Source organism: Panthera pardus, unplaced genomic scaffold, assembly GCF_024362965.1.
Source record: "Panthera pardus isolate Hobbes unplaced genomic scaffold, ASM2436296v1 HiC_scaffold_21, whole genome shotgun sequence".
NCBI classification, from domain to species: domain Eukaryota; kingdom Metazoa; phylum Chordata; class Mammalia; order Carnivora; family Felidae; genus Panthera; species Panthera pardus.
Window position 1 is genome coordinate 471,116 of NW_026526777.1, and position 21,432 is coordinate 492,547.

General features: G+C 43.5%; 1 protein-coding gene across 10 annotated transcripts in view; it reads right to left on the bottom strand.

Annotated features, from left to right (window-relative positions):
* NUP210L (nucleoporin 210 like) overlaps nucleotides 1-21,432 on the bottom strand; it is an 87,841-nt gene that overhangs the window by 2,877 nt on the left and 63,532 nt on the right. For all 10 annotated transcript variants that reach the window (XM_019431222.2, XM_053908673.1, XM_053908675.1 and 7 more), the window contains 10 exons: nucleotides 20,998-21,156; nucleotides 19,592-19,683; nucleotides 17,066-17,240; nucleotides 15,744-15,919; nucleotides 14,708-14,925; nucleotides 12,777-12,913; nucleotides 7,056-7,182; nucleotides 4,053-4,202; nucleotides 2,396-2,646; nucleotides 1,499-1,700 (listed from right to left, as the gene is read on the bottom strand). In XM_019431222.2, the coding sequence (XP_019286767.2) occupies nucleotides 1,499-1,700; nucleotides 2,396-2,646; nucleotides 4,053-4,202; nucleotides 7,056-7,182; nucleotides 12,777-12,913; nucleotides 14,708-14,925; nucleotides 15,744-15,919; nucleotides 17,066-17,240; nucleotides 19,592-19,683; nucleotides 20,998-21,156 (1,687 nt within the window). The remainder of the gene's footprint in view (nucleotides 1-1,498; nucleotides 1,701-2,395; nucleotides 2,647-4,052; nucleotides 4,203-7,055; nucleotides 7,183-12,776; nucleotides 12,914-14,707; nucleotides 14,926-15,743; nucleotides 15,920-17,065; nucleotides 17,241-19,591; nucleotides 19,684-20,997; nucleotides 21,157-21,432) is intronic.

Below are 21,432 nucleotides of genomic sequence, written 5' to 3' on the forward strand. Positions count from 1 at the left end.
CAGCTCAAACCTTAGCCTGCTTCAGATTCTGTGTCTCCCTCTCTGCCCGCCACCCCTCCCCGCCCCCAATTCTCTCTCCCTCACACTCTCTCAAAAATAAACATTAAAAAAGAAACCAATTATATCAGAGTTAACCAAGGTGGAAAAAACTTTTGTAACCTAGCTATGTTAAACACTTAACAAAAACGTTAAAACGCCTTTTTGTAATATAATATGCTCCAGCAATAAAAAAGATCTAACCTCAGACCTAATAACAACTATAATTTTTATGTAATTTTGAAGAGAACTTTAATAATTGGAACATGACAATATCTGAATTCTGTTGGTGACAAAGTCACACGTACTGCTGTTACTGTGGTCTGTTGCCTATATTCATAAAGTCAGTGGAAATACTAACTTTCAGTTAGAAGTTAATTGAAAATAAAGGTGCAATATTTCCCCCCATTGAAGGTCATCGGCACCTTGAATTCCATCCATGGGCTTTTGCAGAAACCCATTAACTCTAGATTTAGAAACAACAAGAAAGAACACAGGTTAGAGTTGAGAATTGTTTCTAGTGCCGGGAACCTGAACGTCTCCATTTCCTCAACTCTTAAAGGGAGAAACATTCACCTCAGAGTTATGAGAATAAAATGCATATAAAATGCACTTAGGACAGGACCAGTACATCTCAGGTGCTTGCCGAAACAGACCTTCCTCCCACTGGAGTTGAACTAGGTAGGGTCCAGTCCAATTCACACCCAGTAAATTCAAAGAGCAGTTTCTCTGGAGGGATATGCAAGTAGAGGTGACGATACAAGGAGGATGATTCTTTGGCTCTCCTAACACTTTTCAATGACTACATGTGTTCCCATCCCAGCCATACCTGGCACAGTTTCCAAACCGGGTAACGGCTACAATCAGCATTTTGGAAAGCTAAGACTTCTAGGTTTATCATCCTTTGTCTCTTGCCTGATGCAAAAAGATCTGCCAGCAACTTTTGAAGAAACATTTATCAAGAGGTTTAAAAGTAGTACATTTTGGGGCGCCTGGGTGGCGCAGTCGGTTAAGCGTCCGACTTCAGCCAGGTCACGATCTCGCGGTCCGTGAGTTCGAGCCCCGCGTCGGGCTCTGGGCTGATGGCTCGGAGCCTGTTTCCGATTCTGTGTCTCCCTCTCTCTCTGCCCCTCCCCCGTTCATGCTCTGTCTCTCTCTGTCCCAAAAATAAATAAAAAAACGTTGAAAAAAAAAAAAAAAGTAGTACATTTAACAGCGCGGAGAAGCTCATGTTAAACTGACATAACTACTCTTCACTACGTAAGTTACGTAGAACATCTCTCGGTGATCAGTAAGCTGCGCGAAGGTTCTATTTTGTGTAGATTTGGAGATTAAAGATCCGTGCCCCAGGTAGTTTGAGTAATCTTGCTCAGGTGGCTGAATGTTTCTCATGAACTAAACTGAGAAACACTTAGATGGTCCCAACTCCTCTGGATTGTAAGCAGGGCCCCCCAGTGCTCACCTGCACCAGACTTCTCCTTCAGAGCTCTCACTACCACAGCCTCACTTTGACTGGTGAGCACACAGCAAATGTTGATGAAAACGGGTGACGTCTGCTGGAGGGAGGTGAAGTTGACCACTCTCACGGGGTAGACCACCAGGCCAGGTGTGAGGGAAGAGTGCCTGTGGCCAGAGACCACTAGAACTGGGGAGCTGGGGAAGACCTTGGAGGAAAGATAAAATGGCACTTGACAGAAGAAAATCAGTTTTGTGTCAGTATTGCATTCCAGTCTTACACATACAGTAAGAGCCCTGTATTCCTAGTTAGCAACCTGGCAGTAAGTCGTCTGCTTTTTTTTTTTTTTTTAATTTTTTTGTTGAATGTTTTATTTTGAGAGCGAGAGAGACAGAGGGTGAACGGGGGAGGGGCAGAGAGCGAGGAAGACACAGAATGTGAAGCAGGCTCCAGGCTCTGGGCTGTCAGCACAGAGCTTGACGTGGGGCTCGAACTCACAAACCGTGAGATCATGACCTGAGCCGAAGTCGGACGCCCAACTGGCTGAGCCACCCAGGTGCCCCAGTCGTCTGCTTTTTCACTCAGGTGTGTTACAGTAGATGAGGGAAGAAAATAAACTGTGAGGAAATAGCCTTCAAACAAGTTTCAACCTAGAATCCTAAAGATTGTTTTCAGATGGCACTGGCATTCTCTTCCAGACTGGCAGCTCATGACCTAAATTTTGCACTCAGAGTCCCCTGGCATTGTGAAGGGGACAGGTTTTCTTCCTTCTGTTTTAACAACTCCCCGTGTTGAGTTTTATCAGGTCATTCAATGACTGTTCCTTCGCTCTTGGACTAGGAATAAAGACTCCTTTTTCAAAACCCTGATTTCGGTTATGTTTTGGATCAGTACTTCACATACCTCTAGCTTCTCCAGAACTCTGTCCACCCCCAGCACTCTTATCTCCCCGACATCCTGTCTGTGGCTAAGAACCAATTCTGACTGGTTGACGTAAAAGGCTGGGATGAAAGGAATGAGGGTTCTTTGCATTCCGTTCTTGCTGCGTTCACTGACCAGTGTGGCCCACCCGTAGACTGAGGTGTCAGCCACGCTCAGGGCCTGGAGCAGCCCTTCTGACTGGGGTCGGACCTTGATCAGGCAGACATAAGCACCTGAAAAAAAGATGAAACACTGGGCAGGAAGGTTCAGAGGCTCTGCTGAGCTGACTTAGAATAGGAAGCAAATTCAGAAGAAAACGTGAACTCCACTTTGTCCGCTATTAGCAGACTACTGGCCACTGGTGAGGAGGATGCCAGAGGAAAACACAGTCCCCGGCACCCACAGCTGAACTCGTCGCGTAAGTCAACATATCAGGGAGTAGTAAATACCACAGTGCAAACAGGGACATTAAGGGGATATAGAATGAAGTAATAACCAAGAGCAGCTGAGATCAGGAGAGGGTCTGTGAAAGACGCTTTGCGCGTCGTTTAGGCACGTCTCTGTCAAACCATATCTCGATGGCCTTACTTCTGGCAATAGTATTGTTTGGTTACCCGTGCTCAAACTCCGTTGTCTTTTGACAGATACCCTTTCCTTCATTCCTATATCCAGTCGTTCTCCAAATCTTCCTATAACTCATCCTCCGAAATGTCTCTGACGCCTACCCCTCTGTTAGTACCCCCCTGGGACTCTGGGCTGCCACCTCATCAGTTCATGCCTGGGTTACTGCAGTGGCCCTTTCACCGGCCTCCCCTCCTTGCCTCCCACTGCTCCGTCTCCATTCTGTGTCCTGCCAAGCTCCAGGCTCTCTGTTGCCTGGGATATCCTGGCCTCTTCATACCTAGCTCACTCCTCGTCACCTTTCCACAGGCCCTTTCTCTGTAAAACCAAACTCTAACCCTCCCTCCCCCATCTAAGGAGTCAGATGCCCCTCCTCCTTCGGACTCTGCAGCATCCCGTGTGGCCTCTATTCTGTGATGGATCACCCTGTGCAGCACTAGTGACGGTACAAAGCCCTGTCTTGCTCCCTGTTGTACATCCAGCACCTGTCCTGGCACCGGGTGTTCTCAGTGCCCACCGGTGTGCTGAGGGAGCCTGCCTTCAGTAGCTGCTTGTTACTCGCACGGCACTGCTGGCCTTGCAGGACAGGCGCCTGGGCTGTAGCACTATCCTACTTGTGCCTGTGTTTGACACAAATCCTCATTTTACATCAGTTGATTTATATGAAACCATTCCAATGTCATGCCTATTTCTACTTCATGCTAGTTCATTTACTCTGCTTGGAATATCCTTCAGTTCAACAATAAACATTCAAACACTGCTACTTGCTGGGGATAAAAAGCCCAGCAGTAACAGGGACCAGCAAAGAAGAAAACAGTAAATGACAAAAGAAAAGCACAGGGTGGGTGTTCTAGGGACATGTTGAACATTATTGGATGGAGAGAACAAAAATGTCGCTTGAGAAAGGTTCCACAGTTCTACAGCAGATGAAACTGTAAAGTATAAATGCAATCCAATAAGAAGTGATGACTGTACAAAGATGGGAACAAGGGCACCAGACTCAAGGGATGGGACCTACCTCTTTCCATGCTGAAACCTGCATGGACATGGAAGACTTTGCTTGCTGGAATGTCTAGCAAAGTATTACTGAACTGCACATGGCACACCACAAGGGTCTCAGGAAGAAGTATTGTTGTAATGGCCAAGGCCTGACTGGAGGTACAGGACCCTAAGAAGCAGAGAAGAGGTAAAGAGGTGTCATAAGAATTTATAAAAGAGGAGACATATAATAGAAGCAGTAGCTTGATTTTATTTATTTTTTTTTAATTTTTAAAAAAAAATTTTTAAAGGTTTTATTTATTTTTGAGACAGAGAGAGACAGAGCATGAACGGGGGAGGGTCAGAGAGAGAGGGAGACACAGAATCCGAAGCAGTCTCCAGGCTCTGAGCTGTCAGCACAGAGCCCAACACGGAGCTCAAACTCACGGACTGTGAGATCATGACCTGAGCTGAAGTCGGACGCTCAACTGACTGAGCCACCCAGGCGCCCCAGCACTAGCTTGATTTTAAAAAGGGATTGGGGGGGTGGGGGGAGGGCGGTGTGCCTGGGTGGCTCAATTGGTTAAGCATCTGACTTCGGCTCAGGTCATAATCTCACAGTTTGAAAGTTCGAAGCCCACATGGGGCTCTCTGTTGTCAGCACAGAGCCCACTTCATATCCTCTGTCCCCCTCTCTCTGTCCCTCCCTTGCTCTCACGTGTTCTCTCAAAAATAAACATTAAAAAAAAATTGAAAAAACTGGACGCCTGGGTCGCTCAGTCAATTGAGCGTCTGACTTTGGCTCAGGTCATGATCTCACAGTTCACAACTTCGAGTCCTGCATCGGGCTCTGTGCTGACTGCTCGGAGCCTGGAGCCTGCTTCAGATGCTGTGTGTGTGCGTCTCTCTCTGCCACTCCCCTGCTCATGCTCTCTTTCTCTCTCTCAAAAATAAACATTAAAAAAAAATTTTTTAAGGGGTGAGCATCTGGCTGGCTCAGAGGAGTGTGTGACTCTTAATCTCAGGGTTGTCACAGCCCCATTTTGGGTGTAGAGATTAAATAAATAAAAGCAAAACAAAACAAAACTTAGCAAGGGGCGGCTGGTGGGTGGCTCTGTAGGTTAAGCAATACGCAACTGGCTTTGGACTTCGGCTCAGGTCATAATCGCATGGTTTGTGCCCCGTACTGGGCTCTGTGCTGACAACTCAGAGCCTAGAGCCTGCTTCCAATTCTAGGTCTCCCTCTCTCTCTGTCCCTTCCTCACTTGTGCTCTCTCAAAAATAAATATTAAAAAAAATTTTTAATAAAGTTTTATAGACAGTAAGTATGTTTTGGACATCTCTCCTTGGTTTTGAGTGTTCCTTGCCGCCACCACCCCCCCCCGTCAAAAAAAAGAGTGAAAGGATTTACGTGGACTTTGAGTGGAGCAGATCTACCACTTCTGCCACCGACTTGACTTGTTACCTTATATACGTAACTTGCTCTTAAGACTCAGTATTTCTCTTTTTTTATTTTTTAATGTTTGTTTTTTGAGAGAGACAGAGTGTGAGCAGGGGAGGGGCAGAGAAAGGGAGACACAGAATCCGAAGCAGGCTCCAGGCTCTGAGCTGGCAGCACAGAGACCGATGAGGGGCTTGAACTCCAGGACTGCGAGATCATGACCTGAGCCGACGTCAGACGCTCAACTGACTGAGACACCCAGGCACCCCAGTATGTCTCATCTTTAAAATGATGATAGGGGCACCTGGGTGGCTCAGTCGGTTGGGCATCCAACTTCAGCTCAGGTCATGATCTCGCAGTCCGTGAGTTCAAGCCCCGCGTTAGGCCCTGTGCTGACAGCTCGGAACCTGGAGCCTGCCTTGGATTCTGTGTCTCCCTCTCTCTCTGCCCCTCCCCTGCTTATGCTCTCTCTCACTGTCAAAAATGAATTATGTTAAAATTTTTTTTAAATGATGATAATTGGGACGCCTGGGTGGCTCAGTCGGTTAAGTGTCTGACTCTTGATTTTGGCTCAAGTCATGATCTCATGACTTGTTTGTGAGACTGAGCTCTACATCTGGCTCAGTGCTGACAATGTGGAGCCTGCTTGGGATTTTCTCTCTCTCCCCCTTCTCTCTGCCACTCCCGCCCCCCCCCCCCCCCCCCCCGCCCCCGCTCATGTATGCGCATTCTCTCTCAAAACAAATAAACTTTTAAAAAATGATGAATACTACATAAGATTGTTAAATGAGATAAAAATATATAAAAGTTGCTAACACAGCACCTAGAATCTACTAGGAGTTTCTTGTATTTTAGTTTTCTTTCCTCCCCACCCTGTTTAAAAATTTTTTAATTTTTGTTATTATTACTTTAAGTTTATTTATTTATTTTGAGAGAGAGAGTGCAGGAGGTGCACAGAGATAAGGAGAGAGAGAGAATCCCAAGCAGGCTCTGCAGTCAGTGTGGAGCTCAATGCAGGGCTCGAACTCACAAATGACAATCAAGAATCAGATGCTAAAGCAAGTGAGCCAACCAGGCACACCTATTTTTTTTTTAAGTAATCTCTACGTCCAAGGTGGGGCACGGACTCAGGACCCCGAGATCAAGAGCTGCATGCTCTACTGACTGAGCCAGCCAGGTGCCCCCTCCCCCCACCCCACCTCTTTTTGACAGCAAACTGTAACAAATTGAAAAAAAATTGTGTCCTAGGTCTTATCCCAAACTTATTAAATTTCGGGATGGAGCCTAAGACTGTATTTTTGAAAAATGTCCTTGAGTAACCTTGAAAATCGGCCATGTTTGGAAATCCCTGGTTTAGGCCACCTCCTATTCTCAGGCACGATTATAACTACAAAGAAAACAGAGACTAGGCTGCGCCTATTTCAAAACCTGATATCCAGTCATTTTTTGATATCCAGTCATAGGTATCAATGATTTATTTGTTGAGGTGGAGTCAATTTTCAAATAGAAGGAAATCTGGATTACTCGTCAAAGGGGTAAATGAATTGAAGGAGGATGGGAAAGATGGAAACAATCACCCAGACCTATAAAGAGACTCCTGACCTTTGAGATTAGCACCATTTCTGCCAGTGGTGATGAAAAGCTTAAACACCGCTGAACTGGGGCTATTGGTGAGGTAGGTCTTGAGGTCATAACTGAGCGTCAATCTTGATGATGCATTGACCACCACCTGTCGGCAAACCAAAGGAAAATCTGTACCTAAGTTCTTAGAAAATCTTGTTTCCTCCCCCTCCACTTTTCATAACTCATTCAACCAAAAAGCATCTGGTTCACACAAGTGCAAACTGCCCTTCCACTTCATTACATATCTGACAACCACAACATCTGCTCACTTTTGAGAAGAAAAAAACATTTTTTTTTCTAAAAGATCTTTATTCATTATTCCGTTTGACATCTTCCCTCCGTAGGACTTCCTATTAAAATTCCTTTGTGCTTAAAAATAAAATTTTTAGGGGCACCTGGGTGGCTCAGTCAGTTAAGTGTCTGACTTTGGCTTAGGTCATGATCTCACAGTTCGGGAGTTCGAGCCCCACGTTGGGCTCTAGGCTGACAGCTAGGAGCCCAGAGCCTGCTTCCTATTCTGTGTCTTCCTCTCTTTCTGCCCCTCCCCCACTCACATTCTGTCTCTCTCAATAAATAAATAAATAAATAAATAAATAAATAAATAAATAAATAAATAATAAAATAAAATAAAATAAAATAAAATAAAATAAAATAAAATAAAATAAAATAAAATATTTTAAAAATTGGGGCACCTGGCTGGCTCAGTCCATGAAGTGCATGACTCTTGATTGGGGGGTTGTGAGTTTGAGCCCCACATTGGCTATACAGAATGCTTAAAAATAAAATCTTAAAAATAAACACATAATAAAATGCCTTTGAAGACAAGTGCAACTTTCTTCAGAGTGTTCTCTCTTGCATATAATCTCAACCTTTTCTGAAACTTCAAAGTCCTTTACTTCTTTCAATATATGTGTAATGTTCTGTCTTATCCTGCAGGTATCTTTATTTTTGTTAAAAATCACCCCTATTAGAATCTAAGTTCTTCAGCTGAGATTCTAGTTTAACTTTGTATATCCTTGTACTGTGCTTTGTATTTAAGGCAAGTGTTTAATGATTACAATGAGAGAAGATAAAGATGACCCTTTCCCCCCAAAAATCTTCAACTTAAAGATTTATAATCTTGGGGCGCCTGGGTGGCGCAGTCGGTTAAGCGTCCGACTTCAGCCAGGTCACGATCTCGTGGTCCGTGGGTTCGAGCCCCGCGTCAGGCTCTGGGCTGATGGCTCGGAGCCTGGAGCCTGTTTCCGATTCTGTGTCTCCCTCTCTCTCTGCCCCTCCCCCGTTCATGCTCTGTCTCTCTCTGTCCGAAAAATAAATTAAAAAAAAAAAAAAAAAAAAAAAACCGTTGGAAAAAAAAAGAAAAAAAAAAGATTTATAATCTTGTCATTATATGTCATTATTTATGACATTATATCATCTTAAATGTATATTTTAACACAGTATCCTCAGTACCACCATAGTTTCTTGTTTTTTCAAATGTTCAAGGACCTTGAAACCAACTTAGTTACATTAAATGCTCAGTAAGGGAAGTCTTGTCTTTTTCATCTTTGTGTTCCAGAGCCTAACACAGGGCTGAAACAGAAGAGGCCTCAATGAGTGTCTGTTAGCGAATAATTACATGAGGATTATTCAAAGTACACAAACGAGGATATCGAGATCTTTTGACTTCTTTGTAGCCTCTGACAGCACAGACCAGTCCCTCCCTTGCCTTTTGTGACCCCTTTCTCTCTGCTTTCCTAATACAGAGATGCTTCTCAATCTCCTTCTCAAATTATCTTCTCATGCTGCCTCTGTCCCAGCTCTCTTATCTGCCCATGATACAAGTTCTCTTTAGATGTTATCTGATTTTCCCTCTCTACCTTTATAAACTTTTGCCAAAGTCATCCTGATTTATTCACTGGTCTTCAAACATCATCTATCTTTGTCTTTGCACATCTATGCCTGTAGTCTAAAATGCCTTTTCTTGAACGCCTGGGTGGTTCAGTTGGTTGACTGTCTGACTTTTGATTTTGGCTCTGGTCATGATCCCAGACTTGTGGGATAGAGCCCTAACTCAGGCTCCACACTGGGCTGGGTGGGGAGGAGGCTTGAGATTCTCTCTCTCTCTCTCTCCCTCTGCCTCTCTCCCCCGCTCGTGTTCCCTCTCTCTAAAATAAAAAAAAAATTTTTTTTAAAAGAATAAAATGCATTCTCTTCAAAAAATAAAAAAATTACAATTTTTTAAAATTAAAATATAAATAAAATGCCTTCTCTTTTATCTGCCAGACAGATTCCTAATTGTCAAGACTCAGTTTGTTTTTATTTATTTTTGTGTGTGCCATGATTCAGATCTCAAGATTCAGTTTAAATGTCACTTCATTTTTTTTTTTTTTAAAGCTGTACACCAGAAGTTACACACTCCCTCCCTCCTGGAAATATGAGAACCCCTCCACTTTTAGAAAATTTGCTTTAAGCCCTATTGCTTTTATGAAAGACGTTAGCACCTGGTTCCCCTAAGGAAAGAAATCTGAAGAGGATTTTCTGCTTTTACAAAAAAAGGCAAAAACAGCCTTCAGCATTTGTTTTGCAGCAAGCCGTGCAGAGGCGGCAGCACAGACAAGCCCCTCCCTGGGAGCTACCGCAGACAAGCCCTCCCCGGGAGCCACACTTAGCAGCTCAGCATTCAGCTCTGTAGCTTTGAACTGAGCGTCTCTGCTTTATCTCAATGTGTTTTGTGCATCCGTCACCAAGATGTGTGCTAAGCAATCAGGAAAGCCTAAGAGAGGGGCGTCTGGGCGGCTCAGCTGGCTAAGCATCGGACTTTGGCTCAGGTCATGATCTCGTGGTCCGCGAGTTGGAACTCTAATCGGGCTCTGTGCTGACAGCTCAGAGCCTGGAACCTGCTTTGGATTCTGTGTCTCCCTCTCTCTCTGCCCCTCCTATGCTTGTGCAGTGTCCGTCTCTCTCAAAAATAAACAAACATTCCAAAAAGAATGAAATCTTGCCATTTGCACCTACGTTGATGGAACTGGAGGGTATTATGCTAAGTGAAATTAGTCAGAGAAAGACAAATATCATATGACTTCACTCATATGAGGACTTTAAGAGACAAAACAGATGAACATAAGGGAAGGGAAACAAAAAAAATATAAAAACAGGGAGGGGGGACAAAACATAAGAGACTCTTAAATATGGAGAACAGAGGGTTACTGGAGGGGGTGTGGGAGGGGGGATGGGTTAAATGGGTAAGGGGCTTTCAGGAATCTACTGAAATCATTGTTGCACTCTATGCTAATTTGGATGTAAATTAAAAAATAAATTAAAAATTCTGAAAATAAATAAACATTAAAAAGGAAAGAAAAAGAAAAGCCTAAGAGAATTGTTTTTTTTTTTTTTGTTTTTGCTTTTTGGTCTGGGAATGCTCAAAAATTTTTTTCTATATAAATAAATGGTAATTGCTTCTTTGCTTTATGCCATTTCTGGCTTACAAAGTGTTTCACATGGGGGTGCCTGGGTGGGTCAGTCCATTGAGCCTCCAACTCTTAGTTTCCACACAGGTCATGATCTCGTAATTCACAAGATGGACGGCCTGCTTGGGATTCAATCTCCCTCCTTCTCTCTGCCCCTTCCCCCGCTCACAGTCTCTCAAAATAAATAAATAAACTATCAAAAATCCCCACAAAATGTTTCACAGAACACTGTACTTTCAGATACTGGGGGAAACCTGTACTTTCTTCACTTGGCTTCCAGGACACCGATATCTGAGTTTTTCTCCTACTTCCCTAGTTGTTTTTTTACTAAGTCCCTCTTGTTGGTTACTCTTCCTTTCTCAGAGTTCTCAATTCATTGGAGTGCTCCCAGAGCACTTGTACCCTCCCTTTATTTACATTCACTTCTCTCAGCGATCACAGGGCTCTGTCCTCTCTGCATCAGTGACTCCCAGCCTTTACGTCCACCTGTGTCACACATCCGTTTGACATCTAGTAGACCCTCCACTTTACATGCCTCAGATAGACTCTTCTCACCAAAACTGTTTCACCTGCATTTCAAGTAATGGCAATTATGTCCTTTTAGTTATTCAATCAAAAACCTGAAGTCATTTTTTTTTTTTTAAATTTTTTTTTTCAACGTTTTTATTTATTTTTGGGACAGAGAGAGACAGAGCATGAACGGGGGAGGGGCAGAGCGAGAGGGAGACACAGAATCAGAAACAGGCTCCGAGCCATCAGCCCAGAGCCCGACGCGGGGCTCGAACTCACGGACCGCGAGATCATGACCTGGCTGAAGTCGGACGCTTAACCGACTGCGCCACCCAGGCGCCCCCCTGAAGTCATTTTTTAAAATTTATTTTTTTAATTTACATCCAAGTTAGTTAGCATATAGTGTGACAATGATTTCAGGAGGAGATTCCTTAATGCCCCTCCCCCATTTAGTCCACCCCCCCCCCCATCATTTTTTTTTTTTTCCTTAAACCTGAAGTCATTCTTGATTCTCTCGCACTCATTACATATAATCTGTCAGGAAATCCTACTGGCTCTACCTATAAAGTACACTTAGAATCTGATCAACTTCTCACCCTTCCTGTTAACAGCCTGGTCCCTGGTCCACCATCATATCTCACCTGGACCACTGCAAGAATAGCTTCTCAGCTTCAACCCTTGCCCCTATGTTCAAGTACCAACTAATAGCAAAGTGATATTTTATTTTTAGGTTTATCTATTTTGAGAAAGAGAGTGTGAGCAGGGGAGGGGCGAAGAGAGGGAATCTGCACTGACAGTGCTGAGCCTCATGCGGAGCTGAAACTCACAAACGGTGAGATCATGACCTGAGCCAAAATCAAGACTCGGAAGCTTAACTGACTGAGCCCCCAGGCACCCTACAGTGATATTTTAGAGTATAAGATCACACTAGTCATTTTTCTGGTTAAGAATCCTTTTATTTATTTTTTCCTGGTTAAGAATCCTAATCACAAATAGCTTTGTGTTCCAATAAAATTTTCTAGCTGGCTTTATATTTGACATGTGAGTGTATTTCTTTTCCCAGGATGCTTTTTTATTTAAAAGATTTTATTTTATTAAAAAAATTTTTTTAGGGGCGCCTGGATGGCGCAGTCAGTTAAGCGTCCGACTTCAGCCAGGTCACGATCTCGCGGTCCGTGAGTTCGAGCCCCGCGTCGGGCTCTGGGCTGATGGCTCGGAGCCTGGAGCCTGTTTCCGATTCTGTGTCTCCCTCTCTCTCTGCCCCTCCCCCGTTCATGGTCTGTCTCTCTCTGTCCCAAAAATAAATAAAAAACGTTGAAAAAAAAAAAAAAAAAAGAAGAAAAAAAAATTTTTTTTTAAAATATTTATTTATTTTTGAGAGAGACAGAGACAGAATGTGAGTGGGTTAGGGGCAGAGAGAGAGGGAGACACAGAATCCGAAGCAGGCTCCATGCTCTGAACTGTCAGCACAGAGCCCGATGCAGGGCTTGAACTCACAAGCTGTGAGATCATGACCTGAGCCGAAGTCGGACGTTCAACCGACTGAGCCATCCAGGCGCCCCTTATTTTATTTTTTTAAGTAATCTCTACACCCAACATGGGGCTCAAACTCACAACCTCAAGATCAAGAATCACATGCTCTATTGACTGAGCCTGCCACGCATCCCCCCACCACTAGATGTGTTTTCTATATGCATATCCCTAAATATGGAAATAGTCATCCTGGCCTTGTTAGGGTTACCTCGCGATATGTTTTCACCACTCCTGGGATGTCATGAAAGACTGTTGCTACTCCTGGCCTCCTGGCCACTCCCACTCCAGTGCCGGTGTCTGTCTGCAGAATGTTGTCAGCAGAAATCATCCATATCCCAGGTTCACCTAGGAAAAAACAAGAGAAAGCACATGGCCGCAAACTCAGATGTAACTTGGTGGTCACTCTAAGAGTATTCAGATTCCCAGTCAGTAGACCATTCAAGCACACAGATATCTCTTCCTAGGAGGAACATCCAGCTTTGAAGAGAACTTTATTTTCTGAATGTCAGCTCCCCTTCATGTACCATCAAACCCACAAAATAAAACAAGAACTACTGACCTTCAGAATCATAGAAGGAGCTACTTAGTTGGAGACCTTAACTGTTCTCCTTAGGAAAAAGAAAACTCTTTATACACACAGGGGTAATTCTCTTTCAGTTACTGACGGACAGACACCAGCAGAAGACCGCAAGACTGCAGGAGAGAAGTTTTGTTGCTTTGGCTTAAGTCTCAAGGTGGCAGAGGAACACAACCTTGAGTTTGTGTTAGATCACAGATCCTGGCATTTGGTCATCCATAGGCAGTATAGATTCAGGATGCCCAAATAATTCCAGAATGGAAGACAGAGGGACAATCCTGACAAAACCCAGCAAAGGGGTAAAGTGAAAGTGTTTCACTGACAAGAGATGAACAATCATCTCTTGATGATTTGTAACTCTTTCAATCCTAAAGCAGGGTTAGCTCACTGGCCCTGGATTAGGTGTTAGTAGTGATTCCTTGCAAATCAGTCATCATGGGACTGGGGGGCCTGACCTGGGCTGAATGGCCGCCCCCTGCATCAAGCCCTAAATATACAGAGTCTGGCCCCACATCACATCACAGTACTCAAACACATGTATCCACAGTTCCCGGAAGAGTTTACAAAGCCAAACCCATACCATCCCTGCCGGTCCAACTCGGATGGATGATTTCAATGTACACAGGCAGGGTCCACCACTTTGCAGTGTGCTTTCTGTAAACCCAGAGAATCAATACTCACTTCCTAACCAAAGACTGATCTTCCTGAACTCAATAGTACTTCTGAGGACAGAAACGCTTTGCTGATGACCAGTATAGTTCAGCCCAGTACAAGGCCAAACCTTACTAGAGTGATGATATATTTAAGAGTTAGGCCTTCAAATGTCCCTCACAAAGCTGTGTGCTCAGTCAGTTCTTGGAACTAAAGCCTTATTGCCCTTTCCTTCCTTTTATTTCATCCTTTACTGCTCTTCAATTTATCAATTATCCTCCTTCAGAAGCTGGGAATGGGGGAGAAGGCAAGGTAATTGTAACGTCTACATGGTAATATAGCAAGTTATGTGTTCAGGAGGTGCATGATCAATATTCCTGGCTGATTTCTAATTGGCTGGCCTCTGAGAAATGGGCAGTAAACAGATCAGTTAACATGTACACAATTTCTTATTTCTCAGAGAGGCCCTCAGATTTTTAAAGATTTTATTTTTTTAAGTAATCTCTACACCCAACATGGGGCTCGAGTTTATAACCCCAAGGTCAAGAGCTATATGCTCTACCAACTGAGCCAGCCAGGCGCCCTTAGGTCCTCAGATTTAAAATCATTTTGAGGGGTGCCTGGGTGGCTTAGTCGGTTAAGCATCCGACCTTGGCTCAGGTCATGATCTCGCGGTCCGTGAGTTCGAGCCCTGCGTCGGGCTCTGTGCTGACAGCTCAGAGCCTGGAGCTTGTTTCAGATTCTGCATCTCCCTCTCTCTCTGACCCTCCCCCGTTCATGCTCTCTCTCTCTGTCTCAAAAATAAGTAAACGTTAAGAAAAAATTTTAAATCATTTTGAAAAGTTTGTCTAAGGAATGAGTGCTTTCTCATCCTGTCGACTGTACAGTTAAGAAAGGGAAGGTGTCCGGACCGTCATGGTTGAGGAGGTGAGTCCTGAAGCAGATGACGTCTCCAACCAAGGTGTGCTGGGTGTCTGGTTCGATGGCGTGCTCCACAGCAACAGGGACATAATCTGCCACACCTGGGTGCCTCCGGTCCCAGATTCCCAAAAGCGTCACCCCCGTGCTCACGGCCTGAGCCATGTAAGTGTAGTTCCCACTCCCTGGCCCAATCAGGAGCAGATCATCTCTGAAAGGAAACGAGAAAGGCAGACGTCTCTGAAAATCACAGTTAGGACACAGTTCTGGTGGCAGAGCTCTGCTCACAGCATTTTCTGTTCAACAGCTCAAAGGTTCAGAAGGAATTCTTTTTTAAGTTTTTTATTTATCTAAGTGACCTCTACACCCCACATGGGGCTCGAACTCACAACCCTAAGATCAAGAGTCACGTGCTTTACTGAGCCAGGCAGGGATCCTGAGAAAGAGTTCTATGGTGGAGGGCAAGCAAGGGGTGGCCAGGGGTCAGGTCTATTACCTTCATACACAGAGTAGCCAGTAAGCCCCTTTTTTTAAATTAAGAATTTGTTTTCCAGTACAGCTTTTTTCCTTTTTTAAGTTTACTTATTTATTTTGAAAGAGAGTGCATGCAAGTGGGGGAGGGGTTAAGGAGGGAGGAGAGAGGATCCCAAGCAGGCTCCTTAGCACAGAGACTGACGTGGGGCGCAATCCCCCAAATGGTGAGATCATGACCTGAGCCAAAATCAAGAGTCAGACGCCCAACTGAATGAGTCACCCAGGCGCCCCTCCAGTACAGCTTTTGGTAATAATACTCCAACCAGCTCCCTATGGGAGCTTTGTGTGAATTAGGGCTTGACAGATTCAAGACACCCTGAAATTCTTCATTAACCAGCCAACACCATTCTGGTGTTTTCCATTCTAATGAAAAAAAATAAAGATCAGATTCTGAGTAGAGAGCACGAGAGGAATTTACTGGAGTTACACTGTATAACCCTAGCCCATCCGCACAACTTCTACCACAGCATGCACACCACTCCTTTGGGCCCACACCTGTTCAGAGCCAGATGAAGCTGGGTGTTGTGTGTGTGGAATTTCTCTCCGATGCTGTTATAAAACTGGACAGTGAAGGCGAGCGACACACCCACAGGAAAGGCTGCCAGAGTCCTCCCGCGGGCTGTGTACAGCACAGGTCGGCTGCTCATCCGAAGGTATGTCACTGGTGCCACCTGCGGGGGAAGGACCATTGGAGAGGAGCAGTGACGGATGAAGTTAACAGTCCGCAATAAACGGTGTGCTGCTTTCACGGGAAGCAGCTCCTGATGTGAGAGGACTTAAATCAGAGTAGTAAGAAATGGGACAGTACGGGAAACGGTTCCTTAGTTATCAAAGCTGCAGGAGTGTGGAGAGAAGCTGGAGCTTCCTGAGGAAAAGACTGCAGACACTTCACCTGTTTTGTGCAGAGGGCTCCTCCATACTGATTGCTACAGAACTGATCATTTATCAAGAATACTGTAGCTTGGGTTTTCACACTGTGCGAGATAAGGTGTGAAGCAGCGAAGAAGCCCAGCTTTGCACCCCCTCGCCCCACCCTTCAGAGCCTCATTTAACCGTGCTAGGTCTCAGATTTACTATCAGCTCAGTGCAGATAGTGATGCTGATCTCACAGGGTTTCTGTGCTAGTCAGAAGAGATTAACACACGAGAGAACACAGTGGCTGGAATACGGGAGGTATTTGATGCTTACAAAATACTTTTTTGTGTGTTAGACTAAATTTTTTTTCAATATATGAAATTTATTGTCAAATTGGTTTCCATACAACACCCAGTGCTCATCCCAAAAGGTGCCCTCCTCAATACCCATCACCCACCCTCCCCTCCCTCCCACCCCTCATCAACCCTCAGTTTGTTCTCAGTTTTAAGAATCTCTTATGCTTTGGCTCTCTCCCACTCTAACCTCTTTTTTTTTTTTTCCTTCCCCTCCTCCATGGGTTTCTTTTAAGTTTCTCAGGATCCACATAAGAGTGAAAACATGGTATCTGTCTTTCTCTGTATGGCTTATTTCACTTAGCATCACACTCTCCTAGACTAAAATTTTAAATTCTAACATCAAAGCCTAATTTTGATAGCAATAGCTCTACCCTTCTCCCACATCCTTTTGCCAAAGCTGCTCAGAAGTGTGCCAGTTTGAGGCTAATCCCTTTTGTGGCAAGGCCTCTAAAGACCACTTTAATTTGATGGCTTGTACCCACATCAACAGTGTCTTATCTTCCAGTTTGTTCTGACTTCCAGAGAAGTTTCTAGTTCTCAAACCGGGAAATCTGCCTCTCAGGCCATGGTATTACTTTATTTTTGTGAGTAAGTCCTTGAACTCACCTGAACTCCAGTTATGGTTGTTTGGTTGACTCCAAAAGGTTCTACAGAAGTGACTTCCAACACGGCAGTGCCTGCAATGGAACCGGCTTTCAGAAGCCCTTCACCATCCTCCTCGATGACAGATGAATTAGGGAAGCACCTGAGAACACGGGAACTCACAAAGGCGGCCCCTTCTCTAGGGAACAAATGGAACAAGTAGCATCTCTTGGGGGCTCTGACCAGAAAGAAAGGCGTAGGGATTGCCAGGATCCCCGTTAGAGGCTGTACTCTGAAGAAAATGCCTGCCATTCTCCATGTTATGTGCTTATTTGTTCCTTAAGCAAAAGTCTGCCTTTGGATTATGCCTGTGTCTTTTATTTTATTTTATTTTAATTTTATTTTTTTATTATTTTTAGGTTTTATTATTTATAAAAAAATTTTTATTTTAATTTACATCCAAGTTAGTTAGCATATAGTACAATAATGATTTCAGGAGTAGAATCCAGTGATTTATCCCCCACATACAACACCCAATGCTCATCCCAACGAGTGCTCTCCTTAATGCCCATCACTCATTTAGCCCATGCCCCCACCCAGACCCCCCCCCATCAACCCTCTGTTCTCTGTATTTAAGAGTCTCTTATATTTTGCCCCCTCCCTATTTTTATATTATTTTTGCTTCCCTTCCCTTATGTTCATCTGTTTTGTATCTTAAATTCCACGTATAAGTGAACTCTTTCTCTAACTTTGCTTAGCATTATACAATCTAGTTCTATCCATGTTGTTGCAAATGGCAAGATTTCATTCTTTTTGACTGCCAAGTATTACTCCATTGTATATATGTACCACATCTTCTTTATCCATTCATCTGTCGATGGACATTTTGGCTCTTTCCATACTTTGGCTATTGTCAATAGTGATGCCATAAACATTGGGGTGCATGTGCCCCTTTGAAAGAGTATACTATATCCCTTGGATAAATTCCTAGTAGTGCAATTGCTGGGTCGTAAGGTAATTCTATTTTTAATTTTTTGAGGAACCTCCATACTGTCTTCTAGAGTGGCTGTACCAGTTTGCATACCCATTAACAGTGCAAAAGCGATCCTCTTTCTCCCCATCCTCGCCAACATCTGTTGTTGCCTGAGTTGTTAATGTTAGCCATTCTGACAGGTGTGAGGTGGTATCTCATTGTGGTTTTGATTTGTATTTGATGATGAGTGATGTTGAGCATTTTTTCATGTTTCTGTTAGTCATCTGGATGTCTTCTTTGGAAAAGTGTCCATTCATGTCTTTTGCCCATTTCTTCACTGGATTATTTGTTTTTTGGGTGTTGAGTTTGGTAAGTTCTTTATAGATTTTGGATACTAACCCTTTATCTGATATGTCATTTGCAAGTATCTTCTCCCATTCCGTCAGTTGCCTTTTAGTTTTGCTGACTATTTCCTTCGCCGTGCAGAAGCTTTTTATTTTGATGAGGTCCCAACAGTTCACTTTTTGCTTTTGTTTCCCTTGCCTCTAGAGACGTGTTGAGTAAGAAGCTGCTGCAGCTGAGGTCAAAGAGGTTTTTGCCTGCTTTCTCCTCTAGAATTTTGATGGCTTCCTGTCTTACACTTTAGGTCTGCCCATGTCTTTAAAAATCAAATCCTGGGGTGCCTGGGTGGCTCAGTCGGTTGAGCGGCCGACTTCAGCTCAGGTCATGATCTCGCAGTCCGTGGGTTCGAGTCCCGCGTCGGGCTCTGTGCTGACAGCTCAGAGCCTGGAGCCTGTTTCGGATTCTGTGTCTCCCTCTCTCTGACCCTCCCCCGTTCTTGCTCTGTCTCTCTCTGTCTCAAAAATAAATAAACGTTAAAAAAAATAATAAAGTCAGAACTTTTAAAAAAAATAAATAAATAAAAAATAAAAATCAAATCTCATCACATATTTATCATTAAAAAATTATTCAGCTAAAAGGACTGAAAACGGGTATTCAAACAAATAGTTGTATGTGAATGCTCATAACAGCACTATTTGCAACAGCCAAAAGGTGAAAACAACCCAAATGTTTGACAACAGATTAAAGGATAAACTAAAGATGTTATATCCATACCATGGAGTATTACTTAGTCATAAAAAAGAATGAAATACTGATACATACTATAATGGAAATGAGCCTCGAAAACATGCTAACTGAAAGAAGCCAATGCAAAAGGTCACACACATGCTGCATGATTCCACGTAAGTGAAATCCACATTCATACAGTGGTTTCCAGAAGCTGAGAGGGTGGGGGAAGACAGGGAGTGACTGCTGATGGGTGATCCTGTGGTGATGATGAAAATATTTTGGAACTAGAGAGAGGTGTCGGCTACACAATACTGTGATACACTAAATGCCACCAAACTGTCCGCTCTAAAATGGTTAATTTGATGTTACATGAATTTCCCTTCAACTAGAAAAAAATTATTATTTGTGTTAGAAAAATCACCTAGAAGGCAACAGTTCTTTCCATGTTCAATGTTTTCCTGAGGGTAAGGTTAACAACCTGGCCTGCCCTTCTCCATTCTCCTCACCTGTTGGTGTGCAGTCTGAACTGGGAATTCATGGGCATCAGAATTCGCTCAGGCTGGCACTCTGGAAAGAACAGTTGGAGTTTTTCAAACACCTATAATGAGAAAATGAGTTCTTCCTCATTTCCGGAGAAGACAAATGGTGACCTCTGCTCACAAACTGACAACTACAAACCCACATCCACCTCACTTCAGCACAGTCTAAGGGTCCATCCACGACGCTCCTTTCCAAATGAGCCACACTTCAAATATACCTCGGTATTCTACAGCACAAATCTAGTATTAGTCCTGCTTCCGACAATATTCACATGGACCACATTCCCTGTATCACTTAGATATTAAGTATAAAATAATTCTGAATTTTCTAATTTTAGCTCTGGTAACCCGAATACAGATTTGAGAACATAAAACCTATAATAACAAATTAGCAAAGGACACTATTCAGGTTTTCTACCTCCTAGCAAAGTGCTCTTTCCTCTGCCCCTCACCGAACCAGAGAAACAAAGCCAAAATAAAGGAAAAAAATAGAAAAAGGAAAAAAAAAAAAATCAGGCCCAAATTGAGAGGTAAACAAACTTATTCGCCCTCCATAAATGACAATTTTTCTTTTGAACTCTAACAACAACCAGGCCAGTTAGCTTTCAGCCTGAGAACACCTGTAGAAACCAACTGTCTGTGTTTCCACACCTTCCCGGAAGTTAGGCTTAAATCTCCTTCTAAATCTGTGAATATAGCTAAGTGGATGGTATCATAATATCCGTGTTAGGCAGAGCAGTTCAGAAATGAATCCCTCTTTAGTTATTATGGTTTCATACCCTATGTTCATTGTGTGGGGAGTTGAGGAGAGTGTATGTTCTACACTTTCTATTTCTTTATTTATTTTTAATTTACATCCAAGTTAGTTAGCATAAAGTGCAATAATGATTTCAGGAGTAGATTCCAGTGATTCATCCCCTATGGTTTTTTTTTTTTAATTTTTTAAATGTCCTATTATTTATTTTTGAGAGAGAGAGGGAGAGAGAGAGAAATGGGGGCAGAGAGGAAGGATTCATCCCCTATGTTTAACACTCAGTGCTCATCCCAACAAGTGTCTTCCTTAATGCCCTTTAGCCATTTAGCCCATTCTCCCCCCACCCCACAGCTCCTCCAGCAACCCTCAGTTTGTTCTCTGTATTTAAGAGTCTCTTATGTATTGTCCCCCTCCCTGAATGTTCTACACTTTCTAATAGCAATACTTATATAGACACAATTAGCAAGAATGACAGAGATCTAGAAACTATAAGCCTGTTCTAGGGCTCCCTCTAGCAATTTCTCTACCTCTATCCAGACCAAGCTCCTCATGGATGATAAGAGAGTAGAACCTTCTTCTCCTTGACATGTAAAAATAAGATTTAGGTTTGGGAGCTTACCAGTATCTGAACTTCATCAGACAGTTCCAACAAATCCCCCTCAAGCTGCCCAGAGGAACTGTTCATACAGCGGACAGTGACTTTGATACTGGTCCGACCAGCTGCTTTTGTGTGGACAACCATTGCAAAGTTATTCTCTACTGGGAGCTGTAGGAAAACCTAGAAAACAGAGATGGATTAAGAAATAGTCATTAATTAGGGCACCTGGGTGGTTCAGTTGGTTAAGCATCTGAGTTCAGCTCAGGTCATGATCTCGCTGGTTCGTGGGTTCCGGCGCTGCATCAGGGCCTGTGCCGAGAGCTCAGAGTCTGGAGCCTGCTTTGGATTCTGTGTCTCCCTCTCTCTCTGCCCCTCCTCCGCTTGTGTGTTCTGTCTGTCTCTCTAATATAAATATTTAAAAATTAAAAAGAAAAGAAATTCATTAATTATCACTGC